This window comes from Entelurus aequoreus, linkage group LG14, assembly GCF_033978785.1.
Source record: "Entelurus aequoreus isolate RoL-2023_Sb linkage group LG14, RoL_Eaeq_v1.1, whole genome shotgun sequence".
Classification (NCBI taxonomy): Eukaryota; Metazoa; Chordata; class Actinopteri; order Syngnathiformes; family Syngnathidae; genus Entelurus; species Entelurus aequoreus.
This window is the reverse complement of record NC_084744.1, coordinates 1,368,566-1,391,649: the sequence shown is the minus strand read 5'-3', so window position 1 is coordinate 1,391,649 and position 23,084 is coordinate 1,368,566. Positions and strand designations below refer to the sequence as shown.

The 23,084-nt window shown below is 39.5% G+C and overlaps 1 protein-coding gene across 1 annotated transcript; it reads left to right on the top strand.

Moving 5' to 3' along the window:
* Window positions 1-5,466: 5,466 nt before the first annotated feature.
* Window positions 5,467-19,302, top strand: LOC133664233 (tubulin alpha chain-like). Its single transcript, XM_062068728.1, has 4 exons — window positions 5,467-5,594; window positions 15,713-15,935; window positions 17,794-17,942; window positions 18,176-19,302. Exons 1-4 carry the CDS (start codon window positions 5,592-5,594, stop codon window positions 19,148-19,150), a joined length of 1,350 nt encoding a protein of 449 aa, XP_061924712.1. The 5' UTR covers window positions 5,467-5,591; the 3' UTR covers window positions 19,151-19,302.
* The last annotated feature ends 3,782 nt before the right edge of the window (window positions 19,303-23,084 follow it).

The window sequence follows — 23,084 nt, the reverse complement described above, 5'->3', positions numbered from 1 at the left end:
TAGTCCATGCACTAGAGCAGGGGTCGACAACCCGCGGCTCCGGAGCCGCATGCGGCTCTTTGACCACTCTGATGCGGCTCAGCTGCATACTTGCCGACCCCCCTGAGATCCCCAGGAGACTTATGGATCTCAGTGTCTCTCCTAGATAACTCCCAGGGCAAATACAATCCTATTTTTACTCTAATTACTAAATTAAGGGCATGCCCTAATTGCACTGCAGTAATTGTCCTCTATAGCATTTACAATAAGCGTGCCAGCCCGCCACATGTTCTATGTAGCTTTTACTTGCACACGTAGGAGACAGCAAAGCATACTTAGTCATCAGCCACACAGCTTACACTGACGGTAGCCGTATCAAAACAACTTTAACATTGTTACGTTACAAATATGCGCCACACTGTAAACCCACACCAAACAAGAATGAAAAACACATTTCTGGAGAACATCCCACCGTAACACAACATAAACACAACACAACCAATACCCAGAATCCCATGCAGCCCTAACTCTTCCGGTCTAGATTATACACCCCCGCTACCACCAAACCCCCCCACACATCAACCCCCCCCCCCCTCCCCCTCCTTGCGTCGGTTGAGCGGAAGAGTTAGTGCTGCATGGGATTCTGGGTATTTTTTGTGTTGTGTTTATGTTGTGTTACAGTGCAGATGTTCTCCAGAAATGTGTTTGTCATTCTTTTTTGGTTTGGGTTCAAAGTGTGGCGCATATTTGTAACGTAACAGTGTTAAAGTTGTTTTATACGGCTATACCGTCAGTGTAAGCTGTGTGGCTGCTGAGCTAGTACGCCTTGCTGTCACTTACGTGAGCAAGCTGAAGCTGCATTCTACATGTGGACGAGCAGGTACACTGTATGGGCAGACTGTAGAGGGCGCTAAAAGCAGTGCCAGCACGCCCTGATATTCGGGAGTCTTCCGGAAATAGTGAGAGGGTTGGCAAGTACGACGCTATCAAGTGCCATTCATTCAAAACTCGCGGGCCGCACTAACATCAAATTTCCATATTAAAGTGCGTGTGTCCTAGACCCCTGGTTAACATAGCACAAAGCAATTTAAGCTTTGTATGCGGTGTTTTTCATTTTACATTTTTTTTGTGGCTCCCATTATTTTCTTTAATTTGTGAAACTTGCCAAAATGGCTCTTTGAGTGGTAAAGGTTGCCGACCCCTGCACTAGACAGACATGTAGTCCATGGACTACAGAATCATGTAGTCCATGGACTAAAGAGCCATGTAGTCCATGCACTAGATGAACATCTAGTCCATGGACTAGAGAGACATGTAGTCCATGCATTAGAGAGACATGTAGTCATTGCATTAGAGAGACATGTAGTCCATGGACTAAAAGACATATAGTCCATGGACTAGAGAGACATGTAGTCCATGCACTAAAGAGACATATAATCCATGGACTAGACAGACATGTAGTCCATGGACTAGAGAGACATGTAGTCCATGCACTAGATATACCATGTAGTCTATGCACTAGAGAGACATGTAGTCATTGGACTAGAGAGACATGTAGTCCATGGACTAGAGAGACATGTAGTCCATGCACTAGAGAGACATGTAGTCATTGGACTAGAGAGACATGTAGTCCATGCACTAGAGAGACATGTAGTCCATGCACTAGAGAGACATGTAGTCATTGGACTAGAGAGACATGTAGTCCTTGCACTAGAGAGACACGTAGTCTGTGGACTAGATAGACATGTAGTCCATGGACTATAGAGACATGTAGTCCATGGACTAGGGAGACATGTAGTCCGTGGACTAGAGAGACATGTAGTCATTGGACTAGAGAGACATGTAGTCCATGGACTAGAGAGACATGTAGTCCATGGACTAGGGAGACATGTAGTCCATGGACTAGGCTCTCATTGTCACTAGTCCAGCCTAGATCATGACATTCCACACAAAATTCTAAATCAGTCTCTCCTTCGGTGAGCTAAATGCTAATGCTAACAACCATGAGTGAAAACAACATCAGTTCTTCAGCAGACGAAATGATTGTGTGAAGATGAACTATTTATGAATATTATTACCTATATAAACATCTAATTATGAATATTATTACCTATATAAACATCTATTTATGAATATTATTACTTATATTAACATCTATTTATGAATATTATTACCTATATAAACATCTATTTATGAATATTATTACCTATATAAACATATATTTATGAATATTATCACCTATAAAAACATTCTCCCAATTTGCGGTTTTCCAAAGCCCTATTTTTAAAATTGTTGTAATATCTATATTTCCACAAATTCTCGTTTTTCCAAAAATTCCCAAAATTTCCAGGAAATTCCCATTCAAATGCAAGATTGTATTCATAGTTATACAATGCCCCAAATTCTCAAAATGTTGTGCCATTTTTGACCTGATTCTGACCTTTCAACCATCAACCCACACTGTCGAACACCAACATGTTGTCCCTTTGACAAAATTCCTGGAATTTTCAGTAATTTTCTCCCCATAGACAATAAATGGGAAACATACAATCGACTGCATATCCTACTTTTCTCCACCGATTTGAACCGTTCTACCATCCACACACTCCTTTCACCCTGGACCAGCAAACTACCATTTTCCAAATTCCAGGAATTCTCACAATTCACGGTTTTCCAGAGCCCTGTTTTCACTTCTTGCTGGAAAGTTTTCACAGTCCACATTTTTCAACCGTTTTTGACCATTCCACCTTCAAAACATTCTTCTTAACTAGGAAAACTAAACTACCATTTTTCTTTTTGTACAATTACCGGTTTTCCCAAAATTCCAGTAATTCCGAAATACCCATTTAAATTCAAACTGTAACGTCAACATTATTGAACAATTCCAACACCAACCCATTCATCTCATCTAGGACAATTGTTGTTGTATCTATATTTCATAAATTCTCGTTTTTCCAAAAATTCTCAAATTTCCAGGAAATCCTCATTCAAATGCAAGATTGTATTCATAGTTTTACAATGCCCCAAATTCTCAAAATGTTCTGCCATTTTTGACCCGATTCTGACCTTTCAACCATCAACCTACACTGTAGAACACCAAACATGTTGTCCCTTTGATAAAATTCACGAAATTTCCAGTAATTTTCTCCCCATAGACAATAAATGGGAAATATACAATCGACTGCATATCCCACTTTTCTCAACCGATTTGAACTGTTCTACCATCCACACACTCCACTCACCCTGAACCAACAAACTACCATTTTCCAAATTGCAAAAAATTCCAGGAATTCTCACCATTTGCGGTTTTCCCAAGCCCTATTTTCACCTCTTGCTGGAAAGTTTTCACAGTCCACATTTTTCAACCGTTTTTGACCATTCCACCTTCAAAACATTCTTCTTAACTAGGACAACTAAACTACCATTTTTCTTTTTGTACAATTACCGGTTTTCCCAAAATTCCAGTAATTCCGAAATACCCATTTAAATTCAAACTGTGACGTCAACATTATTGAACAATTCCAACACCAACCCATTCATATCATCTAGGACATTGTAGTATCTATATTTCATAAATTCTCGTTTTTCCAAAAAAATCCCACATTTCCAGGAAATTCCCATTCAAATGCAAGATTGTATTCATAGTTATACAATGCCCCAAATTCTCAAAATGTTTTGCCATTTTTGACCTGATTCTGACCTTTCAACCATCAACCCACACTGTAGAACACCAAACATGTTGTCCCTTTGACAAAATTCCTGGAATATCCAGTAATTTTCTCCCCATAGACAATAAATGGGAAACATACAATCGACTGCATATCCTACTTTTCTCCACCGATTTGAACCGTTCTACCATCCAAACACTCCTTTCACCCTGGACCAGCAAACTACCATTTTCCAAATTCCAGGAATTCTCACAATTCACGGTTTTCCCAAGCCCGGTTTTCACTTCTTGCTGGAAAGTTTTCACAGTCCACATTTTTCAACCGTTTTTGACCATTCCACCTTCAAAACATTCTTCTTAACTAGGACAACTAAACTACCATTTTTCTTTTTGTACAATTACCGGTTTTCCCAAAATTCCAGTAATTCCGAAATACCCATTTAAATTCAAACTGTGACGTCAACATTATTGAAAAATTCCAACACCAACCCATTCATCTCATCTAGGACATTGTAGTATCTATATTTCATAAATTCTCGTTTTTCAAAAAAATTCCCAAATTTCCAGGAAATTCCCATTCAAATGCAAGATTGTATTCATAGTTTTACAATGCCCCAAATTCTCAAAATGTTGTGCCATTTTTGACCTGATTCTGACCTTTCAACCATCAACCCACACTGTCGAACACCAAACATGTTGTCCCTTTGACAAAATTCCCGGCTTTCCCGGAATTTCCAGTAATTTTCTCCCCATAGACAATAAATGGGAAATATACAATCGACTGCATATCCCACTTTTCTCAACCGATTTGAACCGTTCTACCATCCACACACTCCACTCACCCTGGACCAGAAAACTACCATTTTCAAAATTGCAAAAAATTCCAGGAATTCTCACAATTTACAGTTTTCCAAAGCCCTATTTTTACCTCTTGCTGGAAAGTTTTCACAGTCCACATTTTTCAACCGTTTTTGACCATTCCACCTTCAAAACATTCTTCTTAACTAGGACAACTAAACTACCATTTTTCTTTTTGTACAATTACCGGTTTTCCCAAAATTCCAGTAATTCCGAAATACCCATTTAAATTCAAACTGTAACGTCAACATTATTGAACAATTCCAACACCAACCCATTCATATCATCTAGGACATTGTAGTATCTATATTTCATAAATTCTCGTTTTTCCAAAAAATTCCCAAATTTCCAGGAAATTCCCTTTCAAATGCAAGATTGTATTCATAGTTGTACAATGCCCCAAATTCTCAAAATGTTTTGCCATTTTTGACCTGATTCTGACCTTTCAACCATCAACCCACACTGTCGAACACCAAACATGTTGTCCCTTTGACAAAATTCCCGGCTTTCCCGGAATTTCCAGTAATTTTCGCCCCATAGACAATAAATGGGAAATATACAATCGACTGCATATCCCACTTTTCTCAACCGATTTGAACCGTTCTGCCATCCACACGCTCCACTCACCCTGGAACAGCAAACTACCATTTTCAAAATTGCAAAAAAATTCCAGGAATTCTCACAATGTACAGTTTTCCAAAGCCCTATTTTTACCTCTTGCTGGAAAGTTTTCACAGTCCACATTTTTCAACCGTTTTTGACCATTCTACCTTCAAAACATTCTTCTTAATCGGGACAACTAAACTACCATTTTTCTTTTCGTACAATTGCCGGTTTTCCCCAAATTCCAGGAATATCGAGGTGAACATTGGAGCTCCGTGCTTGTCGGCGGTGACATTTCCCCTTCTTCAGCAAGCTGGGTGTGTAATCCTGGTCATGCAAAGCAGTCCGTCCAGGTGGGAGTGGTTCCAGGTCTAATATAGCTCCTAGTCTCGCTGGATCCGGCAGTTCAGCTCACTGGGACCACATTGAGGACCGCCGTGAGAGGCAGACACAGAAAGTCAAAGACTCCCGAGTCCAAGGAACCATGGTGAGTCGAACTTTTCTTCAATGTTTCCATTTTCCCGCACCAGACCTGCCGGTATCAGATCACCTAGTATCTGTAGTATCCTGTAGTAGCTGGTATCAGATCACCTAGTATCTGTAGTATCCTGTAGTAGCTGGTATCAGACCACCTAGTATCTGTAGTAGCTGGTATCAGACCACCTAGTATCTGTAGTAGCTGGTATCAGACCACCTAGGTCAGCCAATCTCTGGGCCAAAGTTCTATTTGTGACATTGGGAGTCCCGTTAGGAGGGCAGCTGGGAGTTTTCCATAGCCGACACTCAAGGTGAACGGCAAAGAAAGAAATAGAACTTTTAAGGCTTCTTGATTCTGGGCTTGTAGAAGAGTTGGTCTCCAATAGTGGCTGTAGGAAGACAGCTTGGAATGTAGGTGTGTCCTGTAAAGCATGCAGGTGCCAACAAGTCCGATCACTCGTCCTACTGGGGACATTTCTAGTTTCTGCCTTGAACAAGAACAAGAACATATCCCACACTTTGTAGGTGGACGACAAATAAAGTTGGACATGAAGCCTTGGTTGTAGAATTGTTCTTAGCCAAGTAGCGTTGACAGTTGATGTGCAAACAGAGTGGGAGTGTTTGCGCAGCCAAGAACAAACACGATCTGCTAGCACTGCTCCTAAAAGGAATATAGCACAGCCTGAATAAATATAATCTTAAACTATTTCAACTTCTATTTCTCATATTTCACTTTGTTTCCACTCTAATGGGGTTTTTAAAGGGGAACTGCAATTTAAAAACAATACAACCCCTATGTAAGACAAGAACACATGTTTTCTTTATTTTTTTTTAATGCATTCTAAGTCGTAAAATATGGCCAACAAGAGGTGGCTAACAATTGGAGTACTTTTTCCGCCTATAAAGACCTTTAAAGGCCTACTGAAAGCCACTACTAGCGACCACGCAGTCTGATAGTTTATATATCAATGAGGACATCTTAACATTGCAACACATGCCAATACGGCCGGGTTAACTAATAAAGTGACATTTTAAAATTCCCGGGAAATATCCGGCTGAAACATCGCGGTATGATGACGTATGCGCGTGACGAAGTCCGAGTAACGGAAGTTATGGTACCCCGTAGAATCCTATACAAAAAGCTCCGTTTTCATTTCATAATTCCACAGTATTCTGGACATCTTTTGCAATTTTTTTAATGAACAATGAAGGCTGCAAAGAAGACAGTTGTAGGTGGGATCGGTGTATTAGCAGCAGACTACAGCAACACAACCAGGAGGACTTTGTTGGAGCGCTAGCCGCGCTAGCCGCCGACTTCACCTTGACTTCCTACGTCTCTGGGCCGCCAAACGCATCGGGTGAAGTCCTTCGTCCTTCTGCCGATCGCTGGAACGCAGGTGAGCACGGGTGTTGATGAGCAAATGAGGGCTGGCTGGCGTAGGTGGAGAGCTAATGTTTTTAGCATAGCTCTGTGCAGTCCGGTTGCTAAGTTAGCTTCAATGGCGTCGTTAGCACAGCATTGTTAACCTTCGCCAGCCTGGAAAGCATTAACCGTGTATTTACATGTCCACGGTTTAATAGTATTGTTGATTTTCTATCTATCCTTCCAGTCAGGGGTTTATTTCTTTTGTTTCTATATGCAGTTAAAGCACGATGCTATCACGTTAGCTCGTAGCTAAAGCATTTCGCCGATGTATTGTCGTGGAGATAAAAGGCACTGAATGTCCATTTGGCGTTCTCGACTCTCATTTTCAAGAGGATATAGTATCCCAGGTGGTTTAAAATACAAATCTGTGATCTACAATAGAAAAAGGAGAGTGTGGAATCCAATGAGCCAGCTTGTACCTAAGTTACGGTCAGAGCCAAAAAAGATACGTCCATCACTGCCTCTCAAGTCCTTCACTGTAACGTTCCTCATCCACGAATCTTTCATCCTCGCTCAAATTAATGGGGTAATCATCACTTTCTCGGTCCGAATCTCTCTCGCTCCATTGTAAACAACGGGGAATTGTGAGGAATACTAGCTCCTGTGACGTCACGCTACTTCCGCTACAGGCAAGGCTTTTTTTTTATCAGCGAGCAAAAGTTGCCAACTTTATCGTCCATTTTCTCTACTAAATCCTTTCGGCAAAAATATGGCAATATCGCCAAATGATCAAGTATGACACATAGAATGGATCTGCTATTCCCGTTTAAATTTTAAAAAATCATTTCAGTAGGCCTTTAAAGAACTACCAATAATATGTGGTGACCTGAATATTAACAAGTATTAGCAGTGTTGTTGTTATAAGAAGCTAACATTAAAGAACTATTCTTAGCAGCAGAGCGCTAACTAGCTTATGTTGCTGTATTGACGTATTGAGCTGCTGCATGGCCTCTGAGTTGGTGAAAGTTAATTGTAGATGATAAATCATGTCTCTCACCTGGATAGTAGAAGGTTGTGGACATAATCCCACAAGTTGGTCAACTTTGACATCCAATTTAGATCCGGAGATGGCCAGAAGGACATGAAACCCCCCCACTTTTTTTAAACCCTTTGTGAGGATTATGATGACTTGTTGATGTAAAGTGGAAGATATAAACATCCCATCAGTCTTTATCCCAGTGAGAGCAGACATTGTACAGTAAGTGATTGTTTTATTATGTTTGTACATCTTGTTTAGCACTTAGCAATACTGCTACATGATGCTTGGTGTTTGACTCAAGCTGCATCTGTCGTATGCTTGTAATACTCAAAAGTATGTAAATATTACATGTTATTATGAATGTTACTAGATACTACATATATACTTACATCATGTATATATGACATGTTATTATGAATGTTACTACATGACATGTATACTTACATCATGTATATATTACATGTTATTATGAATACTACATGACATATATATACTTACATCATGTATATATGACATGTTATTATGAATGTTACTACATGACATATATACTTACATCATGTATATATTACATGTTATTATGAATGTTACTACATGACATATATACTTACATCATGTATATATTACATGTTATTATGAATGTTACTACATGACATATATACTTACATCATGTATATATTACATGTTATTATGAATGTTACTACATGACATATATACTTACATCATGTATATATGACATGTTATTATGAATGTTACTACACGACATATATACTTACATCATGTATATATGACATGTTATTATGAATGTTACTACATGACATATATACTTACATCATGTATATATGACATGTTATTATGAATGTTACTACACGACATATATACTTACATCATGTATATATTACATGTTATTATGAATGTTACTACATGACATATATACTTACATCATGTATATATTACATGTTATTATGAATGTTACTACATGACATATATACTTACATCATGTATATATGACATGTTATTATGAATGTTACTACATGACATATATACTTACATCATGTATATATGACATGTTATTATGAATGTTACTACACGACATATATACTTACATCATGTATATATGACATGTTATTATGAATGTTACTACATGACATATATACTTACATCATGTATATATGACATGTTATTATGAATGTTACTACATGACATATATACTTACATCATGTATATATGACATGTTATTATGAATGTTACTACACGACATATATACTTACATCATGTATATATGACATGTTATTATGAATGTTACTACATGACATATATACTTACATCATGTATATATGACATGTTATTATGAATGTTACTACACGACATATATACTTACATCATGTATATATGACATGTTATTATGAATGTTACTACATGACATATATACTTACATCATGTATATATTACATGTTATTATGAATGTTGCTACATGACATATATACTTACATCATGTATATATTACATGTTATTATGAATGTTGCTACATGACATATATACTTACATCATGTATATATTACATGTTATTATGAATGTTGCTACATGACATATATACTTACATCATGTATATATTACATGTTATTATGAATGTTACTACATGACATGTATACTTACATCATGTATATATTACATGTTATTATGAATGTTACTACATGACATATATACAAAGGTGCAGTCCCCTTTAAATGAAACAGGACTTTCCCTGGGGCTCCTGTCAGTGTTTACAGCAGCAGAGCCCACATTGCTACTGGCTGTCATCTGAGCAGCAGCACCCTGAATAGCTGCTCTGTAATGACCTGCATGCCTGCTCACTGACACCATGGTCACATGACACTTGCCTGTTCTCCTTTTAGATCAACATGGATTTAAAGAGCCATGAAACACTTTCAACATGACTCAATATTTACCATCATATACATTATTATAAGTACCACCATAATGACAACATTAAATACAGTAGTGTAGTAGACCTAAGTATTCATTAAGTACCACCATAATGACAACATTAAATACAGTAGTGTAGTAGACCTAAGTATTCATCAAGTACCACCATAATGACAACATTAAATACAGTAGTGTAGTAGACCTAAGTATTCATTAAGTACCACCATAATGACAACATTAAATACAGTAGTGTAGTAGACCTAAGTATTCATTAAGTACCACCATAATGACAACATTAAATACAGTAGTGTAGTAGACCTAAGTATTCATTAAGTACCACCATCATGACAACATTAAATACAGTAGTGTAGTAGACCTAAGTATTCATTAAGTACCACCATAATGACAACATTAAATACAGTAGTGTAGTAGACATAAGTATTCATTAAGTACCACCATAATGACAACATTAAATACAGTAGTGTAGTAGACCTAAGTATTCATTAAGTACCACCATAATGACAACATTAAATACAGTAGTGTAGTAGACCTAAGTACTCATTAAGTACCACCATAATGACAACATTAAATACAGTAGTGTAGTAGACCTAAGTATTCATTAAATACAAGACAGATGTTTTCTGTAACGTGTATACTTATTATTTTTGCCAGTGCAACATTACACACAGTTTGAACGGTAACACTGTGTTTGAATATTTAATGAAGTGATTCTTGGTTGTACCACTAGGTGGAGAATGGCTGACAGAGTAAATATGTGAGAGGTGAAATGTTCGTTTAACTGACTGTATTCTTTTGGGTATTTTTGCTGTTTTGTACTGCAAAAAAATGACCAGAATTATTTGTGAATGATGGTCAAATAATGGGATTAAAACTCTGTGAATAATAAATAAATAAAAACTAGCCTATAATAACACATTTCAATGTACATTAAAAAAAATTCAAACAGTTCCAAGTAAAAGAAGAACATAAAATGTCAATTTGGCTGAATTGTTCCGGTCTGGTGTTGGCATTGTTGGTCCGGACCCCAGGATGCAGAGAGAGTAAGCAAAGTGCGGGTGAAATACCCTTTTATCGGAGAAAACACAAAAGTAGTGCAGCAGGGAAGTGCACCATAACAAGCAGGGAAGCACTTTGGGGTACGAGGCAGAACAAAGGACAGGTCAGGCAAACAGGAAGTGGAACAGCACTGGACAGGAAATAATATGCAAAGTAACAACAAATGTAATCATCGTGAATGTCTCCAAAACTTCATCAGAAATATTGTGTGTTCATGTTGTAGTCACAAAGAAGTCAGGATTATAGTCCACTAAGGAAGGATGTGTATTTGTTTCTTTAATGGCTGCCAAGTCTTACTTACCATAGGAACTACACCGCTTCTGAACTTACCATAGGAACTACACCCCTTCTAAACCTACCATAGGAACTACACCATTTCTAGACTTACCATAGGAACTACACCACTTCTAGACTTACCATAGGAACTACACCCCTTCTAGACTTACCATAGGAACTACACCGCTTCTAAACTTACCATAGGAACTACACCCCTTCTAAACCTACCATAGGAACTACACCACTTCTAGACTTACCATAGGAACTACACCACTTCTAGACTTACCATAGGAACTACACCCCTTCTAGACTTACCATAGGAACTACACCGCTTCTGAACTTACCATAGGAACTACACCCCTTCTAAACCTACCATAGGAACTACACCACTTCTAGACTTACCATAGGAACTACACCACTTCTAGACTTACCATAGGAACTACACCCCTTCTAGACTTACCATAGGAACTACACCGCTTCTAAACTTACCATAGGAACTACACCGCTTCTAAACTTACCATTGGAACTACACCGCTTCTAAACTTACCATAGGAACTACACCGCTTCTAAACTTACCATAGGAACTACACCCCTTCTAAACTTACCATAGGAACTACACCGCTTCTAAACTTACCATAGGAACTACACCGCTTCTAAACTTACCATAGGAACTACACCGCTTCTAAACTTATCATAGGAACTACACCGCTTCTAAACTTATAATAGGAACTACACCGCTTCTAGACTTATAATAGGAACTACACCGCTTCTAAACTTACCATAGGAACTACACCGCTTCTAAACTTACCATAGGAACTACACCCCTTCTTAACCTACCATAGGAACTACACCACTTCTAAACTTACCATAGGAACTACACCACTTCTAAACTTACCATAGGAACTACACCACTTCTAGACTTACCATAGGAACTACACCACTTCTAGACTTACCATAGGAACTACACCGCTTCTAAACTTACCATAGGAACTACACCGCTTCTAGACTTACCATAGGAACTACACCGCTTCTAGACTTACCATAGGAACTACACCGCTTCTAAACTTACCATAGGAACTACACTGCTTCTAAAATTACCATAGGAACTACACCGCTTCTAGACTTACCATAGGAACTACACCGCTTCTAAACTTACCATAGGAACTACACCGCTTCTAAAATTACCATAGAAACTACACCGCTTCTAAACTTACCATAGGAACTACACCCCTTCTAAACTTACCATAGGAACTACACCGCTTCTAAACTTACCATAGGAACTACACCGCTTCTAAAATTACCATAGAAACTACACCGCTTCTAAACTTACCATAGGAACTACACCGCTTCTAAACTTACCATAGGAACTACACCCCTTCTTAACCTACCATAGGAACTACACCACTTCTAGACTTACCATAGGAACTACACCACTTCTAGACTTACCATAGGAACTACACCGCTTCTAAACTTACCATAGGAACTACACCGCTTCTAAAATTACCATAGAAACTACACCGCTTCTAAACTTACCATAGGAACTACACCGCTTCTAAACTTACCATAGGAACTACACCCCTTCTTAACCTACCATAGGAACTACACCACTTCTAAACTTACCATAGGAACTACACCACTTCTAAACTTACCATAGGAACTACACCACTTCTAGACTTACCATAGGAACTACACCACTTCTAGACTTACCATAGGAACTACACCGCTTCTAAACTTACCATAGGAACTACACCGCTTCTAGACTTACCATAGGAACTACACCGCTTCTAGACTTACCATAGGAACTACACCACTTCTAGACTTACCATAGGAACTACATCGCTTCTAAACTTACCATAGGAACTACACCACTTCTAGACTTACCATAGGAACTACACCGCTTCTAAACTTACCATAGGAACTACACCGCTTCTAAACTTACCATAGGAACTACACTGCTTCTAAAATTACCATAGGAACTACACCGCTTCTAGACTTACCATAGGAACTACACCGCTTCTAAACTTACCATAGGAACTACACCGCTTCTAAAATTACCATAGAAACTACACCGCTTCTAAACTTACCATAGGAACTACACCGCTTCTAAACCTCTCAGCCCTTCATGCAAACATCTTCACATATTTTGCTTAGCGGCAAAGGTTGTAATTGTTCCCCACCTGCTGATCCAGTCCAGCAAGGTGATGACTATCTTGCTCCAGGAAGTGTGGGTGTGTTGTGTGTCTACACGGGTATGTCAAGCGGGTGTGGCCTTTTGTCCGCCAAACCACAGTCAACACAAACCTGCTGTCTGAGAGCAGCTCACACTCGCTAATATTAGCTGCCACGTCATTCGCTGTATTTTCCAGACTGTAGAGAGCGCCGGTATATAAGAAGCCACACCCACTAAAGTTTCGGGGGGAAAACGTATGTTTCCATATATTAGTCGCACTGGACTATAAGCCGCAGGTATATATGTTGTGAAATGACTTATTTACACTGAAATATTCTGTAAATGTTTATTTATATACCTTCATTGTTTCCAAACGGTGTCTGTAACAAGGTAGTAAAACGGATGATCAAACAAAATGTCAGTCATCGTCATGGAACGCCATGGTGACGTTTTGGTGAATTTACCAAACTGAAACAATACAAAAAGAATGTCATTGTAAGTTAATAACACTAACACAGACACTGATAAATGTGTTACCATATAAGCTGATGCTAACAACGGTAGCTTGGTTACATTACGATAGCATGTACAAATATGCATGAAAACACTCCTACAGACATCACACATGGGATGCTTTAGCAAGTAAGAATGGTTTTAGTTCTATTGTAAATGTTACAAACGTTGCTTGCTACGAGTAGAAACGCTATGGACGGGACTGCACTTCTACTTCCGGTTGAAAAGCACAAAATGGAAAGACACTGCAGTGAGCAAACAGAAGATGGCACCATAGCACAGACAATAGCACACCTTTTCAGAGTTTTTTCTTTTTTTGATTTTTTTAAACTATTTGCATTGTGGCCGTCGTCAAAGAAAAATATTTTCGTTTTATTGGCCGCATGGTTCAAAGTGTAGGAAAAAAGTAGCGGCTTGTAGTTCACGGTACTACTTTTTTAAGATTTAGTATATGCAGTGATATGATTAGGCTTTGTAAATAATGTAGAAAGTCGTTACGCAAGTGAATTATATTTAGTGAAGTGAGTTTATATAGCGTTTTTCTCTAAAGATTCAAAGCGCTATTATTAGTCAAAGCCATTATCTTCCTATTTAGGCTACATTTAAAGCAGTGTGGGTGGCACTGGGAGCAGGTGGCTAACGTGTCTTGCCCAAGGACACAACGGCAGTGACTAGAATGGCGTACGTGGGGATTAAACCGGGAACTCTCAAGTTGCTGGCCCTTCCAACCGATCCACCCCACCCCTAAAGAACACGGACACACTTGTCAGTACTAGCTCCTCACTACTATTAAGACCCTTTTAGTCCTTCCAGATTCTTCCCTTCTGAGACCGTCCAACATGATGAGAAGTGACTCAAATGGAAGATTAACAAGGAATTTTACAGTACAAACAATTGTGGAGAGCGAGAACCCAGCTAGGCAGCACGGTGGAACAGGGGTTAGAGCATGTGCCTCACAATACGAAGGTCTTGAGTAGTCCCGAGTTCAATCCCGGGCTCGGGATCTTTCTGTGTGGAGTTTGCATGTTCTCCCCGTGACTGTGTGGGTTCCCTCCGGGTACTCCGGCTTCCTCCCACCTCCAAAGACATGCACCTGGGGATAGGCCCCTCCCACCTCCAAAGACATGCACCTGGGGATAGGCCCCTCCCACCTCCAAAGACATGCACCTTGGGATAGGCCCCGCCCCGCTCCAAAGACATGCACCTGGGGATAGGTTGATTGGCAACACTAGATGGTCCCTAGTGTGTGAATGTTGTCTATCTGTGTTGGCCCTGTGATGAGGTGGCGACTTGTCCAGGGTGTACCCCGCCTTCCGCCCAAATGCAGCTGAGATAGGCTCCAGCACCCCCCGCCACCCCAAAAGAGACAAGCGGTAGAAAATGGATGGATGGATGGATGGATGGAGAACCAAGCTATCTAAAGGTCGGAGCAATCTTTAAAATGGCTGCCCGTCTCTCATGCTTTTGTCCACCTAGGTTGATCCGCCCTGACAAGAGTTTGAAAGTTAACTTGAGGTGTATGCCGAGACATCTCTTTCATGACACCTTTTAACTTAAATAAGAGCGATAAGGAAAGGTGTGTGTATCTCTTCTAGCAGAACCAACTAAGGTGTTCTTATTCTGCCAAAAACAGGGAAAAGGTTCCTCTGACGCTCCCAAAACTACAACTCCAAAAAGGAGTGAACTCACATCCAGATCTTGTTTTCTGAGGGTGGACTTTAACAAACCTTGCATCCTTCTGTCTCTCTTCCCTCCGCCTTCAAGCGCGAATGCATCTCAGTCCATGTCGGCCAGGCCGGCGTCCAGATGGGGAACACCTGCTGGGAGCTCTACTGTCTGGAACATGGCATCCAGCCAGATGGTCAGATGCCCAACCCCAAGGCCATAGGTGGAAGCGACGACTCCTTCACCACTTTCTTCAGTGAGACCGGAGCTGGGAAGTACGTCCCTAGAGCGATCTTTGTAGACCTGGAACCCACAGTTGTCGGTGAGTATTATCAGAGGTGTTATGTATCCAAGCTTTTGTGTTCCCAGAATTAAACGAACTCCAGCAGGTGGCACAATTGTTTGCCACGTCCACCTCGTCAAACACACAAGACTCCAAGTCTTTGTCAAGCAAGCGTCTATTGTCAATTCTAGGTGCCAGTTTGCCTATCTTGAAAAAACATTGCCTCAATGCTTGCCTAGTTTTAGACGGTTCGAACTGTTCAAATCGCGAAAAGGATACACGTTTCTTCCGAGTTCCTCGAGAGGTAATCAACGACAAGGAGAATAGTGACTCTGGAATATGGCAAGGAAGCAGAGTCAAAGAACGCAGCAGTTTGCAGCGATCAATTCGTTACCCGTTTCTTTGATATACTTTTAACTTTCAGAATCAGAAGAATCAGAATCAGAAGAGTTTTTATTGCCATTGTTTGAGAACGCAACGGTGCAACATAAAACACGTGTAACAGAATAGAATAACATGAGCTGTAACTGAGCTATCAGATCTTGTTATTGTTCATGTGCCTGATGGCCGAGGGGAAAAACTGTTCAGGTGGCGGGAGGTGTGGGTCTGGATGGACCGTAGTCTCTTGCCTGAGGGGAGAGGAGAGAATAGTTTGTGTCCAGGGTGAGAAGAGTCAGCTGTGATCCGACCCACACACCTCCTGGTCCTGGAGGAGAACAGGTCCTGGAGGGATGGGAGCTTGCAGCCAATCACCTTCTCAGCGGCACGGACCATGCGCTGCAGTCGATGCTTGTCCCGGACCGTGGCGCCGGGGAACCACACGGTGATGGAGGAGGTGAGGATGGACTCGATGATGGCTGAGTAGAATTGCACCAGCATCTCGGTCGGCACCTTCAGTTTCTTCAGCTGCCGCAGGAAGTACATCCTCTGCTGGGCCTTCTTGATGAGGGTGCTGATGGTCAGCTCCCACTTGAGGTCCTGGGTGATGGTGGTGCCCAAGAAACAGATGGAGTCCACAATGGAGACGGGGGTGGGAGAGTCAGTCAGGGTGAGGGGGGATGGTGGGGTTATGACTTTCCTGAAGTCCAAGATTATCTCCACTGTTTTCTGGGCGTTCAGCTCCAGGTTGTTGAGGCTGCACCAGGTCGCCAGCCGGTCCACCTCTCTCCTGTAGGCGGACTCGTCGCCATCCGAGATGATATCATCCGAGATGAGATTCAGTATTTCCCATTGAAGTATTATCTTGATATTATTTGTTTTGTATTTTGTTTCTGAGTTTGTGTCTCCAATGATCTCTGTGGAAAAGGAAAAACGACAGTGAATCAAGGCTATCGAGTGCTACTCGCAGTTTGTTTACACGGACGCGTCCTCCCAGGACTTGACGTTAGATCATTCACTGCAATTTTAGCCGAGCAAAAACGATGCTCGATTTATGCGGGAGAGTCTCCACACCAATTTCCTTGACCCATCCACACACAACGAAGATGTGGCTTCCATGCGTTTCCATCTGTTTTGTTGTGGAGAAAGATATCTGGAGGACCAGTTGGAGATGTCTGGGAACTCCACCAACAAATAATCTTTGAGACCACTTAACAAATCTTTTTTTGATAACGTATAGGGATCTATTCCAATGTTGATTTTTGCTCGTATTTGCTTTTGTCAATACAATCTTAGGCCCTTGCGTAGATCTCACACTGTTTGCTATACACTAGCCATATTGGTCTGGTTGACCACCACTTTGTTCACCGGAAGTAAACATGCCAGAAAAAGTCACGTGACTGAATACAAAAAAAATGATTGATGTTTACGGTTTGAAACGATCTACTAGCCTTGCCAAAACTTTGTGTTTTACACAGTTGGGTTCTTCATGAGTTTCTTCTGCCCCTCACATTTCCAGATGAGGTGCGTACAGGCACATACCGCCAGCTCTTTCACCCCGAGCAGCTGATTTCTGGGAAAGAAGACGCTGCCAACAACTATGCGCGTGGACACTACACCATTGGCAGGGAGATCATTGACTCGGTCCTCGACAGGATGCGCAAACTGGTAAAACCTAAGTGGACGTTTTTTTTTAAATTCGTTTATCATATGACTTGTCCAAAAACAGCTTATTTGTTGTTAAAGAAACATTAAGTACAGCAAAATAAATGCCAGCATTTGGCATCTCTGACATTACCTGTAATCTGACTCTCTTTTGGCAGGAGCTTAATTTGAAAAGCAAACCGTTCAGTAACAAATCAACAAGAACCTTATGCTACTTATTCTCTCTCCATTTGCAGTCTGACCAATGCACTGGTCTCCAAGGGTTCTTGGTTTTCCATTCCTTTGGTGGAGGCACCGGCTCAGGCTTCACTTCCCTCCTCATGGAAAGGCTGTCTGTAGATTATGGTAAAAAGTCCAAGCTTGAGTTTGCTATCTACCCAGCACCCCAGGTTTCAACAGCAGTCGTAGAGCCTTACAACTCCATTCTCACCACTCACACCACCCTGGAGCACTCCGACTGTGCCTTCATGGTTGACAACGAAGCCATCTATGACATCTGTCGCAGGAACCTCGATATTGAACGTCCGTCCTACACCAATCTCAACCGGCTGATCAGTCAGATAGTGTCGTCCATCACGGCCTCTCTTCGCTTTGACGGAGCCCTGAACGTTGACCTGACAGAGTTCCAGACCAACTTGGTGCCCTACCCTCGTATCCACTTCCCTCTGGCGACATATGCCCCGGTCATCTCTGCTGAGAAGGCCTACCATGAGCAACTCTCTGTGGCTGAAATCACCAACGCCTGCTTTGAGCCAGCCAATCAGATGGTGAAGTGTGACCCTCGTCATGGTAAATACATGGCCTGCTGTCTGCTGTACCGTGGGGATGTGGTGCCCAAAGATGTTAATGTGGCCATTGCCGGCATCAAGACCAAGCGCGCTATCCAGTTTGTGGACTGGTGTCCCACGGGCTTCAAGGTGGGCATCAACTACCAGCCTCCAACAGTGGTTCCTGGAGGAGATCTGGCCAAAGTGCAGAGAGCGGTGTGCATGCTGAGCAACACCACAGCCATCGCTGAGGCCTGGGCTCGTTTGGACCACAAGTTTGACCTGATGTATGCCAAGAGGGCCTTTGTGCATTGGTATGTGGGAGAGGGAATGGAGGAGGGAGAGTTCGCTGAGGCCAGGGAAGATATGGCCGCCCTGGAGAAGGATTATGAAGAAGTCGGGATCGACTCCTTTGAAGAAGAGGAGGACGGAGAAGAATATTAAACATCTGGCTATCCTTCACTCTCAGGGGCAAATATCTGCGTTCAATAGTTAGGATTTGTGTTATGATGACAGCAGTCGTCAATATTGGCCTTGAATCATCATTTTCAAACGGTTTGAATTTTGCTGTGACCTATTAAATCTTTCAGAATGCACCTTCGTTGTTGTTTGTCAATATTTTGGATGGATTGTGTGTGCACCACAAAGCGTTAAAGAGGGAAAAATATATAATTATGATCTACAACCTTCATGACATCACACGTTTACACAGGTAGTGAATATATAATACTTTGGAAGTGCAGATAGTATTTAAAAGCAGTTAAATGCATAAATAGTTCAAGTCAGAGTTCTGTTTAGCGGATTTCCCGCATTGCACCTGGACACCTAAAATCAATGAAGAGACTTTGGGCAGTATTTAGAGACAGCTCTATACAAGGCTACTTTGAATCCTGGTACTGTTTAAACATTTAGAGACAGCTCTATACAAGGCTACTTTGAATCCTGGTACTGTTTATACATTTAGAGACAGCTATATACAAGGCTACTTTGAATCCTGGTACTGTTTATACATTTAGAGACAGCTATATACAAGGCTACTTTGAATCCTGGTACTGTTTATACATTTAGAGACAGCTATATACAAGGCTACTTTGAATCCTGGTACTGTTTATACATTTAGAGACAGCTATATACAAGGCTACTTTGAATCCTGGTACTGTTTAAACATTTAGAGACAGCTATATACAAGGCTACTTTGAATCATGGTACGGTTTAAACATTTATAGACAGCTATGTACAAGGATACCTTGAATCATGGTAGTGTTTAAAAATTTAGAGACAGCTATATAAAATGCTACTTTGATTCATGGTACTTTTTAAAACTTTAGAGACAGCTATATACACTACTTTGAATCATGACACTGTTTACAAATTTAGAGACAGCTATATACAAGGCTACTTTGAATCATGGTACTGTTTAAACATTTAGAGACAGCTATATACAAGGCTACTTTGAATCCTGGTACTGTTTAAACATTTAGAAACAGCTATATACAAGGATACTTTGAATCCTGGTACTGTTTAAACATTTAGAGACAGCTATATACAAGGCTACTTTGAATCATGGTACTGTTTAAACATTTAGAGACAGCTATATACAAGGCTACTTTGAATCATGGTACTGTTTCAACATTTAGAGACAGCTATATACAAGGATACTTTGAATCCTGGTACTGTTTAAACATTTATAGACAGCTATATACAAGGCTACTTTGAATCATGGTACTGTTTAAACATTTATAGACAGCTATATATAAGGTTACTTTGAATCATGGTACTGTTTAAAATTTTGAGACAGCTATATACAAGGATATTTGGAATCATGGTACTTTTTTTAAAATGGAGAGACAGCTATATACAAGGCTACTTTGAATCATGGTACAGTTTAAAAATGTAGAGACAGCTATATACAAGGCTACTTTGAATCGTGGTACTTTTTTTAATTTAGAGACAGCTATATACAAGGCTACTTTAAATCCTAGTACTTTTTAAAAATTTAGAGACAGCTATATACAAGGCTACTTTGAATCATGGTACTTTTTTTAAAATTTAGAGACAGCTATATACAAGGCTACTTTGAATCATGGTACTTTTTTTAATTTAGAGACAGCTATATACAAGGCTACTTTAAATCCTAGTACTTTTTAAAAATTTAGAGACAGCTATATACAAGACTACTTTGAATCATGGTACTTTTTTTTAAAATTTAGAGACAGCTATATACAAGGCTACTTTGAATCATGGTACTTTTTTTAAAATTTAGAGACAGCTATATACAAGGCTACTTTGAATCATGGTACTTTTTTTTAATTTAGAGACAGCTATATACAAGGCTACTTTAAATCCTAGTACTTTTTAAAAATTTAGAGACAGCTATATACAAGGCTACTTTGAATCATGGTACTTTTTTTTAAAATGTAGAGACAGCTATATACAAGGCTGTATTGAATCATGGTACTTTTTTTTAATTTAGAGACAGCTATATACAAGGCTACTTTGAATAATGGTACTGTTTAAAAATGTAGAGACAGCTATATACAAGGCTACTTTAAATCATGGTACGGTTTAAACATTTAGAGACAGCTATATACAAGGCTACTTTGAATCCGGGTACTGGTTAAAACATTTAGAGACAGCAATATACAAGGCTACTTTGAATCAAGGTAGTGTTTAAAGATTTAGAGACAGCTAAATAAAAGGCTACTTTGAATCATGGTAATGTTCAAAAATCATTCCCAGCTTTCAGAGGAGTACAAAGATGGCTGCCCTTGATCCCATAATGCATTGCTGCAAATAAATCAAAGTTGAACCTGTAAGTTACAATGGTATGCTCAATGGTGACGTCCCTAGCTGGAATTATTTGTCACAAAGTCCAGATGTGTGGGTCAATATCATCACATTTGTAGGTCTGTCCGCAAGAAATGAATGTGAAAATGTCAAAGTTATGATGTGAGGGAACTATGAGTAAAAGACGCAGAGAAGGATTTTCAGCAAAGAAGCACCATTACGTGTTATGTAGACCACAAGGAAGTCTTTTGTGACTACTTGTATTAGACATGGATGCATGTGCATGTACGAGCCAGTCTGCCCCACAACAAGAGGAGGGAGACCAAGAAGGAGCTCACTGAAACTACACGCTACTTTGTATTAGACATGGATGCATGTGCATGTACGAGCCAGTCTGCCCCACAACAAGAGGAGGGAGACCAAGAAGGAGCTCACTGACTGCAGTGTGGACTACAATAGAACACTTTGGCTCCATTTCTTCCATATATGGACAATCTGCTGATGTCACCATTGAGAAAAACTGCTGAGGAACATTTGGAGGAAGGAAGGCAAGATTGTTTTATAAACATATCTGCCACGCCTACATGCTTTTATTTCATGAATGCAGATTATAAATAGACAAACACAGCATAAAAGGTCCCTTTAAAGGTAAACATGTTGTGTCTTAAGTGTTTCATTTAGCTGCTTTTTGTGCAGTAATTATTCACATCATGAAACAACATTTCCCAAAAGCCTAATTACTATTCTCCTTGTTTTTATACGGATATTGCAACATCTTATACTGTAGGCCCACCACCACCACCACCCATGTGCCCATGAGCACTATGTACTGTGTTGGAGCGCCCCCTGGTGACCACATCAGCAGTGTGCTTGCCTTCATCCAGGGTATATATATATATATATATATATATATATATATATATATATATATATATATATATATATATATATATATATATATATATATATATATATATATATATAATTGATAGAGTAATGCTTTCTCTGTGATGTAATTTGACATGTTTTTGGTTTTCAAAAATGTTCTTGTCATCCAAGTGAAGAAAAGTATGGCAAATAATAACCACATGATGATGCACAATGCATCTCACACGACTCAGCCTCATCTTTTTGAACAGTTTGCATGCATTTTACATGTTAATATGTACATTTTACATGTGAATATTTGTACATTTATAAGGAATTCATATAATAATGAATATCATATAATAATGAATATAATATAATAATAAATATCATATAATAATGAATATCATATAATAATGAATATCATATTATAATAAATATCATATAATAATAAATATAATACAATAATGAATATCATATACTAATCAATATCATATAATAATCAATATCATATAATAATAAATATCTTATAACAATAAATATCATAATAATAAATATCATATACTAATGAATATCATATAATAGTGAATATAATATAATAATGAATATCATGTAATAATGTATATCATATAACAATAAATATCATGATAAAAAATATCATATAATAATAAATATCATATAATAGTGAATATCATATAACAATTAATATCATAATACATATCAT